The sequence below is a fragment of the Ranitomeya variabilis genome, chromosome 4 (genome assembly GCF_051348905.1).
Source record: "Ranitomeya variabilis isolate aRanVar5 chromosome 4, aRanVar5.hap1, whole genome shotgun sequence".
NCBI lineage: Eukaryota > Metazoa > Chordata > Amphibia > Anura > Dendrobatidae > Ranitomeya > Ranitomeya variabilis.
In genome coordinates, this window is record NC_135235.1 from 387896976 (window position 1) to 387912648 (window position 15673).

At 42.9% G+C, this 15673-nt stretch overlaps 2 protein-coding genes across 3 annotated transcripts in view; one reads left to right on the top strand and one right to left on the bottom strand.

The window, feature by feature from the left end:
* Positions 1-4970: 4970 nt before the first annotated feature.
* LOC143764859 (gastrula zinc finger protein XlCGF66.1-like) overlaps positions 4971-15673 on the bottom strand; it is a 41847-nt gene continuing 31144 nt past the window's right edge. For both annotated transcript variants that reach the window (XM_077250908.1, XM_077250909.1), the window contains one exon: positions 4971-5795. In XM_077250908.1, coding sequence (XP_077107023.1) covers positions 5035-5795 — 761 coding nt within the window. In that variant the 3' untranslated portion in view covers positions 4971-5034. The remainder of the gene's footprint in view (positions 5796-15673) is intronic.
* The window catches only part of LOC143764854 (uncharacterized), a 112728-nt gene continuing 112334 nt past the window's right edge, over positions 15280-15673 (top strand). The window contains exon 1 of the mRNA XM_077250886.1: positions 15280-15536. The gene's annotated coding sequence lies outside the window, so the exon portion shown is untranslated. The remainder of the gene's footprint in view (positions 15537-15673) is intronic.

Consider the following 15673-nt stretch of genomic DNA (forward strand, 5'->3'; position numbering starts at 1 on the left):
AGGGGGAAAATAAGAGGAGTGAGGGGGAAAATGAGAGGTGTGAGGGAGAAAAAGAGATGTGAGGGGGAAAATGAAAGATGTGACGGGGAAAATGAGAGGCGTGATGGGAAAATAAGAGAAGTGAGGTGCTATAACTAACCACAGATATTTACTATGCCCAGGCAACGCCGGGCTCTTCAGCTAGTATATTATATATATATATATACACACACATATACAAAAAAGGAACTGACTATTGCTTTTCACAGTTCCACTCGTCACCTATTATGTGCAGCATGCTTGCCACTATGTGCAACCAATGACTGAACATGTGGGATACTCATCTACTAGAGAGCACTCTTTTATTCTCTCATACTAACCCAGGTAACCACCTTGTGACATAATTTGGTTGCTAACACACATTATATTATATATATTTACAGATTGTTGGGGCAGTGTTCTCTCATGTGTATATCACAACCCTAGCTCTTGAATATGGTTTTGAGCACCTTGAGGGGTGCAGTTTTTAGAATGGTGTCACTTTTAGTGTCATATAGACCCATCAAAGTAACTTCAAATGTGATGTGGTCACCAAAAAAAAGGTATTGTAATTTTGTTGGAAAAATTAGAAATCGCTGGCCAACTTTTAACCCTACTAACAAAAATTATGTTTCAAAAATTGTGCCGATGTAAAAGTAGAAATTTTATTTATTAAATTTTGTGTGACATAACTCTCTGTTTTAAGAGCATAAAAATAAAAAATTTTAAATTGGAAAAATGTAAAACCTTTTCCACCAAATTTCCAATTTTTCACAAATAAATGCAAGTCATATAGAAGGAATTTTACCACTATCATGAAGTACAATATGTCACAAAATAATCTCAGATTCAGCGGGATCAGTTGAAGCGTTCTAGAGCTATTACCTCATAAAGGGACAGTGATCAAAATTGTAAAATTTGGCTTGGTCAGGAAGGTGAAAACAGGCTTGGGGGATGAAACAAAAAAAACAATGTAAAAAAAAAAATAAAATACATATTTGGGATTGCTGTGTTTATATCAAAATATAAAATAAAATGATCCCATCAGTAAACTATGGTATGCAACAAGAAAAAAAATCAAAACAAATTACTTTTTTTTGTCAGCTGTGATATTGGAATAAAATGCAATAACAGGCAATCAAAGCATGGTATCTACCCCAAAATGGGATTAATTAAAAATGTCAGCGCAAAAATTAAGCTCTCACTCAGCCTCAGATCACGAAAAATGGAGACGCTATGGATCTTGAAAAATGGCTACATACTTTTCTATATTTTTTTTCTTACGAAAAAGTTCAGATTTTTTTTTACCACTTACCGTATATACTCGAGTATAAGCCGACCCCCCTAATTTTGCCACAAAAAACTGGGAAAACTTATTGACTTGAGTATAAGCCTAGGGTGGAAAATGCAGCAGCTACCGATAAATGTCAAAAATAAAAATAGATACCAATAAAAGTAAAATTAATTGAGACATCAGTAGGTTAAGTGTTTTTGAATATCCATATTGAATCAGGAGCCCCATATAATGCTCCATACAGTTCATGATGGTCCCCATAAGATGCTCCATACAAAATACGCCCCATATAATGCTCCATATTAAAATATGCCCCATATAATGCTGCACAAAGGTTAATAATGGCCCCATAAGATGCTCCATAGAAACATTTGCCCCATACAATGCTGCATAAAGGTTGATGGCCCAATAAGATGCTCCACACATTACGGCCCAATAAGATGCCCCATACATTATGGCCCCATGAGATGCTCCATACATTATAGCCCCATAAGATGCTCAAAACATTATTCCCCATAAGATGCTCCACACATTATGGCCCCATGAGATGCTCCATACATTGTGGCCCCATACATTGTGGCTCTATACGTTGTGGCCCCATACATTGTGGCTCCATTCATTGTAGCTCCATTCATTGTGGCCCCATATATTGTGGCCCCATACATTGTGGCCCCATAAGATGCTCCACACATTTGCCCCATTTGCTGTTACTGAGATTAAAATAAAAAAAAAAATATCACATACTCACCTCTCTTCGTTCAGGCCCCCGGCACTTGCGATAGTCACCTTCCACGTTCCACCGCTGCGTGCTGCTCTGTCTTCCATCCTCTGCACTGACTGTTCAGGCAGAGGGCGGTGTGCACACTAATCGCGTCATCGCGCCCTCAGACCTGAACAGTCACAGCCAGAGGACGGAAGACAGAGCAGCGCGCAGCGGTGGAACGAGGAAGGTGACTGTCGCGCAATGCTCTCCTCCCCTGATATACTCACCTGCTGCCGGCGCGGTCCCTGGCAGCGTCTCATTGTCAGATGGTCTCCGGGAGCATCTTCCTGTGTTCAGCGGTCACGTACTGCTCATTACAGTAATGAATATGCGTGCCTATTCATTACTTTAATGAGCGGTACCATGTGACCGCTGAACACAGGAAGAGCTGCCCGGAGACCATCGGACATGCAGGGACCGCGCCAGGAGCAGGTGAGTATGTGACAGCCGCCGCTCCCCCTCACCCGCCGACCCCACACCGACACTGACTCGAGTATAAGCCGAGAAGGTAACTTTCAGCCCAAAAAAAGTGGGCTGAAAATCTCAGCTTATACTCGAGTATATACGGTAAATAAAAAAAGAACCTATACATGTTTGGTATCTTTGTACTCATACTAACCAGGGGAATCAGATTTGCAGGTCAGTTTTACCATATAGTGAACATGGCAAATAAAAAATTCAAAAAACAATTGTGGAATTGCACTTTTTTTCCCGTTTTCCAGTATCCTATAAGGTAAAATGAATGGTCGTTCTAAACTACAACTCTTCCTGCAAAAAACAAGAACTCATACGGCTATATTGCCGGTAAAAATAAGGCTATGTGCACACGTTGTGGATTTACTGCAAATCTGCAGCATTTTTTCCATGCAGAAACGCTGCAGAACCACATGTGATTTACAGTACAATGTAAATCAATGGGAAAATAAAAATGCTGTGCTAATGGTGCAGAAAATTCCAAACGGAATCTGCAGCGAATTAAAAAAAGGACCATGCCAATCATTTGTGCGTTTCTGCAGCATTTCTGCACCCATTCCATTATAGGAAAATGCAAGGGTAATATGAAATGAAATCCGCACAAGATCTGCAGCAAAAACACACAAAATCCGCATAAAAAATGTGCAGATTTTGACCTGCATTTTCTGCCAAGTGATGCAAAATCCGCACGGAAAATTCCACAGGCAAATCCGTAACGAGTACACATAGCCTAAAGTTATGGCTTTGTGAAGAAGGTGGAGCAAAAAAATTAAAAAGCAAAAATTGTCTAAAAATTTCCATTCGCCCCACTTTTTCCCTCTAAGGCTACTTTCACACTAGCGTCGGGAACAACCCGTCGCTGTGCGTCGGGCCGAGGTTCCCGACGCTAGCGTGGTCTCCGCCGCACAACGGGGGCAGCGGATGCATTTTTCCCACGCATCCGCTGCCCCATTGTGAGGTGCGGGGAAGTGCGGGGAGGTGGGGGCGGAGTTCCGGCCGCGCATGCGCGGTCGGAAAAAGCGGACCGTCGGGAGCAAAAAACGTTACATGTAACGTTTTTTTCTCCCGATGGTCCGCTAACACACGCCCAAGCGTCGCAAAACGGACGCGACGTTTTGCAATGCGTCGCTAATGCGTCGCTAATGTTAGTCTATGACGAAAAAACGTATCCAGCAAGAACTTTTGCTGGATGCGTATTTTCGGCAAAACGACGCATTTGCGACGTATTGCAGTTAACGCTAGTGTGAAACTAGCCTTATGAAAAAATAAAAACATACTTGACGCAGTGTCTGTAAAAGCACAACCAAACTAAAAACTGAAATTAAAGGGGTTGTCCACTACCAACCCCTTGTTTAAAATGTTTGGCCCCGATAAAATAATAAAGCCTGTACTCACCTTCTGTACCGCCACAGTTCCTGTAGCATCAGCACTCACGTTCCCGGGGCTTGAGTGTGGTTGTTGTTAAACTGGTGCCTAATCAGTGCCGGTGTCACTATCCCCGCTTTCGGAAGCTGCAGCTGACCTCGGACTTCTTCATGCTCAATTCGACAGGAGGCGGTCACAGTGACGCAAGCGATGATTGGGCACTGGCGTCATGTGTCACAACAACAGCACAGGAGCTCCAGTAGATGGAATGCCGACACCGCGGGAATGGCGACCGCATGGGAATGGCGACAGCATGGGAGGTGAGTATAGGCTTTATTATTTTATGTGGGCCAAGTGAGGGGTATGAGAAGTTGTCCAAGTAGTGGACAACTTCTTTAACGATCAGTAAATATTGTAATGAAGAAAAAAAACAAAAACAATTAAAGAAACTGATGAAAACATTGTCTGTACCCAAAATTAGTATCACTGAAAAAAACAACTACTCCCTAGGAAAAAAAACAAGCTTTGGCACAGGTCAATTGAAAAAAAAAAGCCATCAAGTAGAGGACAGTGGCAATTTTTTTTTTTTTTATTATTTTTTACACAAATTAAAAATCTTATTAATGGGATTGTCTACTACTCGGACAACACCTATACTTATCTCCGGTGCCGGCGCCATTCCAGTGGTGTTTTACTGTCTCTCCCGGGGATCATGTGACATTGTTAGGCTAGCCGATTCCTGCTGCCAAATCGCACTGGCTTCACTCTCCACATCTTCGGATGAATCACATCCATCCAGGGGAAGTGAAAAAGCAGGAGCTCTATGGTTTTACACCTAGGTTGTCTAAGAAAAAAAACAACACTGCAGTCTTTTGAGCCAAAGCTAGAATTAGAAATAAGAAAAAAACCTGAGAAATCTGAAGAAAGCTGTTGAACATCTTTCTGCTGAATCAATTTTTAGCATTTCATGGAAAAAAAAAACCTATAGTGGCATTTTTTCCAAAAATCCTCAATATTGCATAATTTCTACAGATACAAAAATCTCCTAAAAAAATATTTTAAATATATGTTCCATCATTTTATTTTACAAATACAAACAGAAAAACGAAGGCTCCTGTTATCATAAATGATTGCGACTTCTCTGATGGATAACCAAATTTGATTTCTTTGTAAAACATTTTCCACATAGTGAACATGAAAATGGTTTTTCACCCGTATGGATTCTAAGGTGTTCAAGTAGTCTGGACTTGTTTGTGAAACCTTTCCCACACTCCGAACAAGGGTACGGCTTCTCCCCAGTGTGAATTCTCCGATGCTCCACCAAATGAGATTTATTTTTAAAACATTTTCCACATTCAGAACATGGAAATGGCTTCTCCCCTGTGTGAACCCGAAGATGTCCGAGGAGATTGGACTTCTGGGCAAAACTCTTGCCACAATGAGGACATACAAACGGCTTTTCCCCTGTGTGAACTCGCTGATGTTCTAGAAGATTTGACTTCTTGGCAAATCCTTTTCCACACTGAGAACATAGAAATGGCTTCTCCCCTGTGTGTGTCTTGAGATGATTGACAAGGTTAGATCTTTGTCCAAAACATCGACCACATTCAAGGCATATATGATCATGTTTTCCCAGCAAAAAGTCATTATGAGAATCTAAACTTGTATATATCGTATTGTCAATGTGAGCGGAACTCTGTGCAGCCACTTGATCCGAATTAGTGGAAAAACGTCTATGTGTAGTGGGGTCAAATGAACAATGTAGGCCATGAAGGGCTGGGTGTATATTCGAAGTAATGGAGTTTTGCTTTGAGTTGTTCACATCTTCAACTTCTGGATATTGTCCAAACCGACTCTCCCAAGTATTGATCATGAGTTCATCTACAGGAAATAAAATGAAAGACAATTTAGAATAAACTGTATTCACTTTCTGCATATATAAATGTATAATTACATGGCAGCCATATAGATGTAACAAATCTCAATTTTGACTCAGATGAAAAGTTACAAATGAAAAACGAGACAATTCCTTTAACCCCTTACTGACATCGGACGGGATAGTACGTCCGATGTCAGCTCCCCTGCTTTGATGCAGTGCTCCGCGGTGAGCCAGCATCAAAGCCGGGACATGTCAGCTGTTTTGAACAGCTGACATGTGCCCGCAATAGCGGCGGGTGAAATCGCGGTTCACCCGCCGCTATTAACTAGTTAAATGCCGCTGTCAAACGCAGACAGCGGCATTTAACTACCGCATCCGGCAGGGCGTCCGGAAATGACGGCATCGCCGACCCCCGTCACATGATCGGAGGTCGGCGATGCTTCTCCATTGTAACCATAGAGGTCCTTGAGACCTCTATGGTTACTGATCGCTGGTAGCTGTGAGCGCTACCCTGTGGTCGGCGCTCACAGCACACCTGATTTTCTACTACATAGCAGCGAACAGCAGATCGCTGCTATGTAGCAGAGCCGATCGTGCTGTGCCTGCTTCTAGCCTCCCATGGAGGCTATTGAAGCATGGCAAAAGTTAAAAAAAATGTGAAAAAAATAAAAAAAATATAAAAAATTGAAATCACCCCCCTTTCGCCGAAATCAAAATAAATTAATAAAAAAAAATCAAATCTACACATATTTGGTATCGCCACGTTCAGAATCGCACGATCTATCAACAGAAAAAAAGCATTAACCTGATCGCTAAACGGCATAACGAGAAAATTGGAATTTTGTTTACCGTTTTCTAGTACACGACATGGTAAAACCAATGATGTCGTTCAAAAGTACAACTCGTCCCGCAAAAAATAAGCCCTCACATGGCCAAATTGACGGAAAAATAAAAAAGTTATGGCTCTGGGAAGGAGGGGAGCGAAAAACGAACACGGGAAAACGAAAAATCCCACGGTCATGAAGGGGTTAAAAGAGGTTTTCCCACGAACAAAAATTCATTTTAACCAATTGCAGTGTGAATATAAAAATGGATATTTTGAGTCCATATTGAAAAATACAGAATGCATACAGACCATTACAAAGCAACATCGCTGGTCATACATTTACAGACAGACAATGCTCATAGTGACACAATCTTGAGAACTGTTTACTTATTGTCTTAAAGCCTTCACCTCACAAACAGTTCTATGATTCTGGTTTGTTTTAGTAAAACATGAAGGCTTATCTAATCTCTGTCTGTGGTGGTTTTATCTAAACCTTGTGGGCTTTTCTCATCGCTTGATGTTTGCCTGGTATCTATGTTTCATCTTATCTTGAAAGCTGGCCACTGGACGGGCAGGGTAAAACCAGAGTTACAAGGTGTAAATCGCTATATAAGGCCAGAGAAGCATGACTGAGATAGAAGCAAAAACTTGTGTACCTGTACACGTGTACAGTGAAGTGATACTTGCATAAGTGGGGACGCCCGTACAGTGTTGTGAATTTCCCAGGGGTTCTGTCTTGGTGCATGCTTCTCTGATATTACAAACAGATAATGTTTAAAAGCCTCTTGGTGGTGATGTGAGTATATGTAGTTAATCTTTAATATGTACTTAATCATTATATGCATTTAATCTTTATATGTACTTAACCTTTGTATGTTAAAATATACAAAAGTGTACGCAATCATACTATTCCTTTAATTTTCTTCATTGAAATAAAATTGCATTATATCGCCTTCTTTAAAGCCGTATCCGAACCTTAGTGTTAGAAACTTGGCAAAACACCAATAGATCTTTGAATAATAATTTCCAGAATTGTATATGTTAAAAGAAGTAAAGAAATAAGAGAAAAAAAGGTCAGCTCACCCCTTAGATGTCCAGGAACCAGAGCATGGAATCTGTAGTGCAACAGGATTAGTAATCGAAAAAGGAGGTAATCCAGCTCTTTGTTCCTTTAAAATCCAGCATCATCTCATACAGCATAAGTGTCAGCAGCTTCCCCAGGGAACCATAAGCAGACGCGTTTCGAGCTTAGTGGCTCTTATTCATATCCCTGGGGAAGCTGGGGACACTTAAGCTGTATGATATGATGCTGGATTTTATAGTTTTGCTTCAATAAATGATGGATTTTAAAGGAACTGGATTACCTCCTTTTTCGATTAAAGAACAAATGTGGTATGATCAGATCATATTCCTGCATGATCAAACACAGACATTACATAGTACACAGCAAGGGCACTTTTATAAGATCTCAGCACTGGAGCATTTTATTTAAACACATCCAATTCACATAGCTGGGCAATGGAAAACCAATACTTTATCGATAACCCAGGTGAAAAAAAATGGATAAATTGAATTATGCTATATGAAAAAATAGAAGCCACCACATCCGACTCTCTTCAAATTTTCCGAGGTATTTGGGACCCATGGATCCAGACTCAGACTGATGGCGACTTTTCCAGAATAATGTCACTATCTGTATACATTAAAACATGGATACTTCTAATTGATGACTAGGACTTGCATCCTACACGAATTATAGAGTATGTCAACATAACCCCCAAAGCTATTACCCAAGGTTTTGCATTCCTTCCTTTTTTTTTTTTTGCTTTGTTTGTTGTATTTTCTTCTCCATTTGTTCTTTTATTAAGTCAAGGATATTGTATTAATATTATTTACATTGATATACTTCCCCCTGCGAGGGGATCCTTGTACTTCATATTCCATGTTATTCATGTTGTTCTGATAATATCTGCAATAAAATTGTTGAAACTAAACACATCCAATTGTAGAACTTATTATTATTCCAAGATCTATTAATTAAAATTAACTTTTGTTCATGGGAAAACCCCTTTCACCCCGAAGCCTTTGTTCACCTTCCTAACCAAATGATATTTTACAATTCTGACCAGTGTCACTATGAGACTGCTTTTTTTCGTAACATATTGTACTTCATGATGGTGGTAAAATTTCTTTGCTAATGTTTATTAGTGCAAAGTCGGAAATTTGGCAAAAATTTTATAATTTTCAAACTTTCCATTTTTATGCCCTTAAACCAGGGTTAGGTCACATAAAAATAGTTAATAAATCACATTTTCCACGTGTCTATTGTACATTAACACAATTTTTGAAACACATTTTTTTTTCTTAGGAAGCTAGAAGGGTTAAAAGTTGACCAGTGATTACTATTTTTTTCCAACAAAATTTACAAAACCATTTTTTTTTTTCTTAGGGACCACATCACATTTAAAAAGACTTGACTTTGAGGGCCTATATGACAGAAAATACCACAAATTCACACCATTCAAAAAACTGAACCCCTAAAGGTGCTCAAAACCACAGTCAAGAAGTTTATTAACCCTTCAGGTGCTTCACAGGAATTTTTGTAATGTTGAAGGAAAAAAATGAACATTTAACATTTTGCCACAAAAATTTTTTCTTCAGACCTAAATTTCTTTAATTTTCACAAGGGTTACGGAAGAAAATGGACCCCAAAATGTTTTGTGCAATTTTTTTTGAGGACGCAGATACTCCATATGTAGGGGAAAAGTACTGTTTGGACACATGACCGAGCTCGGAAGGTAAAGAGCGCCAGTTTGAACACAAAATTTGCTGGAATCAGTGGACGACATATATTGTTTGAAGAGCCCTTGATGTGCCTAAACAGTGGGAAACCCCCACAAGTGACCCAATTTTGGAAACTAGACGCCTCAAGGAACTTATCTAGATGTGTAGTGAGCACCTTGAACCGCCAGGTGCTTAACAGAATTTTACAACCTTCATCTATGAAAATAAACAAAAGAAAAATCCCACAAAACTGCTGTTTTAGCCCCAAAGATTTTCATTTTCACAAGGATAGCAGGAGAAAATAGACCACAACATTTGTTGTCCAATTTTTCCTGAGTACACAGATACCCCATATGTGGTTGAAAATTACTTTTCAGGCAGTGCAAAAGCACAGGAGGGAAGAAGCACGATATAGGAGTTCAGATATTGGTGGAATGATTTGAGAGTGCCATGTCACATTGGCAGAGCTGAGGTGCCAGAAGAGCCCCCATATATGACCACATTTTACAAACTACACCCCCATTTAATTAAACTAGAGGTGCAATGATTATATTAAAACCACTGGTATGTCACAGAATTTTATACCATTGGGCAGTGAAGAAAAATTACCATATTTTTTGCTTATAAGACGCACCTCCTAATTTTATGAAGAAAAATAGTTACATAGTTATTAAGGTTGAGGGAAGACTTTAAGTCCATCTAGTTCAAATAGAAAATAAATATTTTTTTTATGTTAAATGGGGGTCTGTTTTATAATGCCAGTGTCCGTTTTACAAATCATATATATGTCTCTCATCCTGGTATCTATATAACCCCCACCCTGCCACATGGCTCCCCCTGTGCTGCTGGCACGCTGCCCCCCTGTGCTGCTGGCACGCTGCCCCCCCTGTGCTGCTGGAACATTAGCACATAGCCCCCCATCCCATCCTGGATATGGCCCACTGCGGTCACTATATGCTCCCCTGCTGGCAAGCACATGGCCCCCCTCTCTCTATATGCCCCCCTGCTGGCATGCACATGGCCCCCCGTCACTATATGCCCCCCCTGCTGGCACGCACATGGCCCCCCGGGTCACTATATGCCCCCCTGCTGGCACGCACATGATAAAATACTTAATTCGCCTTCCGATGATGACTCCGTGCTCCCAGCTCCTCGGTTGCGCTTCCTGGGCATCTGAACATCTGACCAGGGCACACAGTGATGACATCACTGTGCTGTGCCAATCGGATGTCGGCACAAAACACAGGAAGAGCCACGGGAGCTAGGGGCACGGAGCCATCATTGGAAGGTGAGTTAAGTATTTGTTATTTTACCATGTGCGTGCCAGCAGGGGGCATATAGTGACCGAGGGGCCATGTGTGTGCCAGCAGGGAGCGTATAGAGTGACAGGGGGGCATATTCATGATGGGGGGAGTGCAGGCCCCTGTTAACCAACTCGGCGCGGCTTCAGCAGCAAGGTGATGGACAGCAGGTGCAGTGAATATTACGTGAGGCTAATGAGCGGGAGCACATGACCTCTCGCTGTCTGCAGCCCACAACCAGCCCACACCAGCACCCTGTCACTACTCCTGAGCCGCCCCCCACCCCCCATTCTCTACAGCACAGCACACAGATTCGGATTGTAAGACGCACCCTCTACTTTCCCCCAAAATTTAGGGGAACAAAAGTGTGTCTTATAATTCGAAAATACTCAAGCTACTTACCGGTAGCGGTGTTTTTCAGGAGCCCATGACAGCACTAAACGAGAGAGGATCCGCCCTTCAGGGACAGGAAACCTACAGAGATAAAAGGGCGGCACCTCTCTCCCGCATCAGTTGGATTACAGAGCATGAGAGGACCTCCTTGTTTAGTAGCACATAAATAATTTACACAAATCACCCTGTGACTAAACTTAAAAAATTTATATAAATAAGTGGTGATAAGCCATATCAGTAGAAAGGGAGGGAATATAGGAGTGCTGTCATGGGCTCCTGAAAAACACCGCTACCGGTAAGTAGCAGGAGTATTTATTCAGTCGCCATGACAGAACTAAACGAGAGAATTACAGATAAAAGAGTCTTAGGGAGGGACTACTGCTTCCAGCACTCTTCTACCAAAAGTGAGATCGTTGGAGCCACCCAGATCTAATCTATAATGCTTAAAGAAAGTAGATGGAGATGACCATGTGGCCGCCTTACATATATCCTCAATGGACACCTCCGACTTTTCTGCCCAGGAAGTCGCCATGGCCCGAGTGGAATGAGCTCTTATGCCTTCCGGGACTTCTAGGCCACCTGCTGAATAAGACAAAGAAATCGCTTCCCTAATCCATCTACCTAAGGTGTTTTTGGACACCCTAAACCCTTTCCTGACTCCCTGAAAGGATATGAATAAAGAATTACCTTTTTTCCAGGGGTCTGTTAAAGATATATACCTAAGTAGACATCTTTTGACATCTAACGAATGGAGTTTGAGTTCTTTTTGATTTTTAGGATTAGGACAAAAAGTGGGGAGATTTATTTCCTGAAGTCTGTGGAACTTTGACGCTACCTTCGGAAGATAGAGGGGATCAGTTCTTAATACTACCCTATCTTCTTTAAACTGAATGTATGGAGGCTGTCTAGAGAGAGCCTGTAAGTCACTAACTCTCCTCGCAGATGTGAGAGCAACCAAAAGAGCTGTTTTTAAAGGACAGGACTTTTATAGGAGCAGATTCTATAGGCTCAAAGGAGGCTTCAGTCAAAGCTGTAAGTAACAAGTTTAAGTCCCATGGGGCCAGTCTTTTCTTAATAATTGGTCTTGATCTAGCCGCTGCTTTGATAAATCTAGCAATCCAATAATTGTTAGCTAAATTACAATTGTACAAAGCCCCTAAAGCCGATACATGAACTCTAAGGGTGCTTATAGCTAGACCCATCTCTAGACCTCTCTGCAGGAACTCCAGAACCTTAGTAATACTGACTTATTGACCCATCTCTGATCCTGAAACAGTCATGAATTTTTTCCAGACTCTAACATAAATATTTGTCGTGGAAACCTTCCTGCTTTTTAATAGAGTATTAATAAGACCCTGTGAAAAAACCCTTTTTCTTAGTAATGACCCTTCAAATCCCACGCCGTCAGATGTAAATTGGACACTCGTGGATGGAGAATTGGACCCTGTGAGAGGAGGTTTGGGAGATCTGGGAGAATCCAAGGCTGAGAAATGGACATTTTCCTCAGCCATGGAAACCACGGCCTCCTGGGCCAGAACGGCGCTATCAGGATTACTCGAGCTCTGTCCTCCCGAATCTTCCTCAGAACAATCGGGATTAAGTTCAATGGGGGAAAGGCATAGGCCATATTGAACTGCCATGGAATTAGGAGGGCATCCACCACGTACGGATTGTCTCTGGGGTTTAGGGAGCAAAACCGGTGACACTTTTTGTTCTCTTTGCTGGCGAAGAGGTCTATATCTGGGCACTCCCAAAGAAGTGTGATCTGGTCGAAGATGGTCTGATTGAGAACCCAATCTCCTTGTCCGAGTTTTCTGCGACTTAGGTAATCAGCCATAATGTTGTGTTTTCCCTTTATATGAAGCGATGTGAGTGACAGTAGATGAGTTTCGGCTATGTGTAAGATACGACCCGCCACTTCCATTAAAGATCTGGATCGGGTTCCCCCCTGATGGTTAATGTAAGCTACAGTTACCTGATTGTCTGAGAATAGCCTGACGTGATGGCCCTGTAAGGACATAGGGAAATGGCTCAGAGCTCGTTCTACTGCCAATAACTCTTTAAGGTTAGAGGACAAACTTTGTTCGGAATGTGACCAAACCCCCTGGACCCACATATCACCCATATGTGCTCCCCATCCCCTGGGGCTAGCATCTGTGGTCACCACTCGAGATATATGGTTTATCCAGGAAACACCTCTACGCAGGTTTGGAGTGTGTAACCAACGTAAGGACTGAATAGAGACAACGGACAAGGAAAAGGTACTATCCAGGTGGCCCTCTAACAGACGAGTATTGTACAATACATCCCACTGTAGGACTCTGGCCGGAAGAGGAATTCCACATTCCGCACATTCTTTGTGTTTAGATTTAGAGTACCGCTTTTTTCCCTGATGGATACGGAGAGAGGGAAATAAGGGGAGATACACATCACTAACTGAACTTTCTCGGCGATCACTTACCCCTATAGTAACCGAGTGGTACCGTAGATTGCGGGGGGACCCTCTCAGCCGATGTAACGTCCTCACGGCTTGAGGATTTTCCGGCTTTAGAACTTTGATTAGTTCTTTCACCTCCAGGACGACTACTGCCACTAGATCGCCGCTGGTTGCTCACTGATTGGGGCTTCTCCAAGGATTGACACTGCTGCTCCGACTGCAATGGTTCCTGCTCCTGAGAGTCCATTATAACATGGATAGGAAGCATGTGGTAGCCTAAACCAAATGTTTAAGTAGCCGGCCCCTTTAGGTACCTCCCCCGGATGGGGTCAGCAGGCCAATCCTGGTGAACTGCCAGGTACTCGGTATATGGGAGGCCCCTCCCCCATGAGACCACACCACCGTCGGCACCTACTCCGCTCGCCGAGCCAAACACTGCTCCCTTATCCCAACTATCCGGCCCCCTGCGATAAAAAAAGGAAAACCGCTTAGCGCCCAGTTTTTTTGTCATTAATCTAAAGGGCGCAGCCATATTTTCCGGCGCAACTTTACTGCGCATGCGCTGCGCGTCATCGCCCACTGACGCGCCAGGCCCCGCACCTTTCTCGCGCATCACTTCCGATGCGCCCCGCTACTCCCAGAATGCCGACCACGCCGCCCCCAGATTCTGCTGTTATTCTAAAGGGCGCCGCCATATTTACCGTCGCGACTTCACTGCGCATGTGCCTTCTCGCACGTCACTTCCGATGCGCCCCGCTGCTCCCAGAACGCCGCCTGTCATAGATATTCAGCCCCTGGTCAGAAGGAAACGCCGGCGCGTGCAGTCCCGGAAGATAAGGCCTCCCATACAATACTCACCCGTACCAGTGACGATGGGACACCGAAAAGACAGCACTCCCCCTGAAGGCTGCTTCTGCTCTGCTGCTGCCTACCCCCACAGCCCTCTGTGGTGTGGCACCTCCAGAACTTCGATCAGCACCGAGGAAGGGGAGCTCCCGCCTCCTGTATCGGTGTGTCGGATCTGGGTCCAATTCTTCTATCTTCACCTTCTTCAAAAAGGTATGTCTGCAGGGTCCCCTGTCAGGGACAGGAAACCAACTGATGCGGGAGAGAGGTGCCGCCTTTTTATCTCTGTAGGTTTCCTGTCCCTGAAGGGCGGATCCCCTCTCTCGTTTATTGCGGTCATGGCGACTAAATAAAATACGGTACATTTTGTTTGAGCCCCTGATTTTACATTTTCACATGGGAAAATGGGTAAAAATTACACAAAAATTTTGTCCCACAATTTCTGCTGTACGTGGAATTACCCCATACGTGGATTGCCAATTAGTGCTTTATCCCTCCCGAGTTTCGCCGTATGGCTAAGCAGTACTGTTATACATGAGGCAACCTGGAGCGCAGAATTTTCTATAAGGGTATGTGCACACGTTGCGGATTCGCAGCAGTTTTCCCTGAGTTTACAGTACCATGTAAACCTATGGAAAACAAAATCCGCCGTGCACATGCTGCGGAAAAAAACTCGTGGAAACGTAGCATTGTTTATTCCGCAGCATATCAATTGCGGTAAATCTGTGGTAATTCCGCAGGAAATCCACAGTGCAGTTTACCTGCGGAATTACCAAAATCAGTCCGGAAAAATCCGCACAGTAATCCGCAACGTGTGCACATACCCTAATAGTTTGCGGACTCCATATACAGAGCCCTCAGTGTTAGAAGAGCAGAATCCCACCCTCAAGTTATCCGATTTTGAAAATTATACCCCTTTGGGAATTTATTTATAGGTGTGATGACGATTTTGACTCCATGAGCGTTTTCTAGAAACAAACAGCAGGAGATGTTGCTGAGTGAAAATTGCAAACTGCCGTTGTAGTGACCAGTAGGTTGTAGTGACCAGTAAGTTGTGCCGAGCTCATGCACCCGTAAATTAGACGGGCTGTCATTGCTACAGAAATGCCAAACATGTGGACGCTAAATGTAGATTAGGCACACTGCGGCTCAAAAGGTAAGGGGGGCAATTGGATTTGAGAGCACAGAAATTGCTGGATTTCTTTTGGTGGGCGAGGGCCATTTAGCTTTTCCAGAGCTTTTGTGTTACCAGTAACGTGGAAACCCCCTATATTTCTGTTAACAGATGACAGA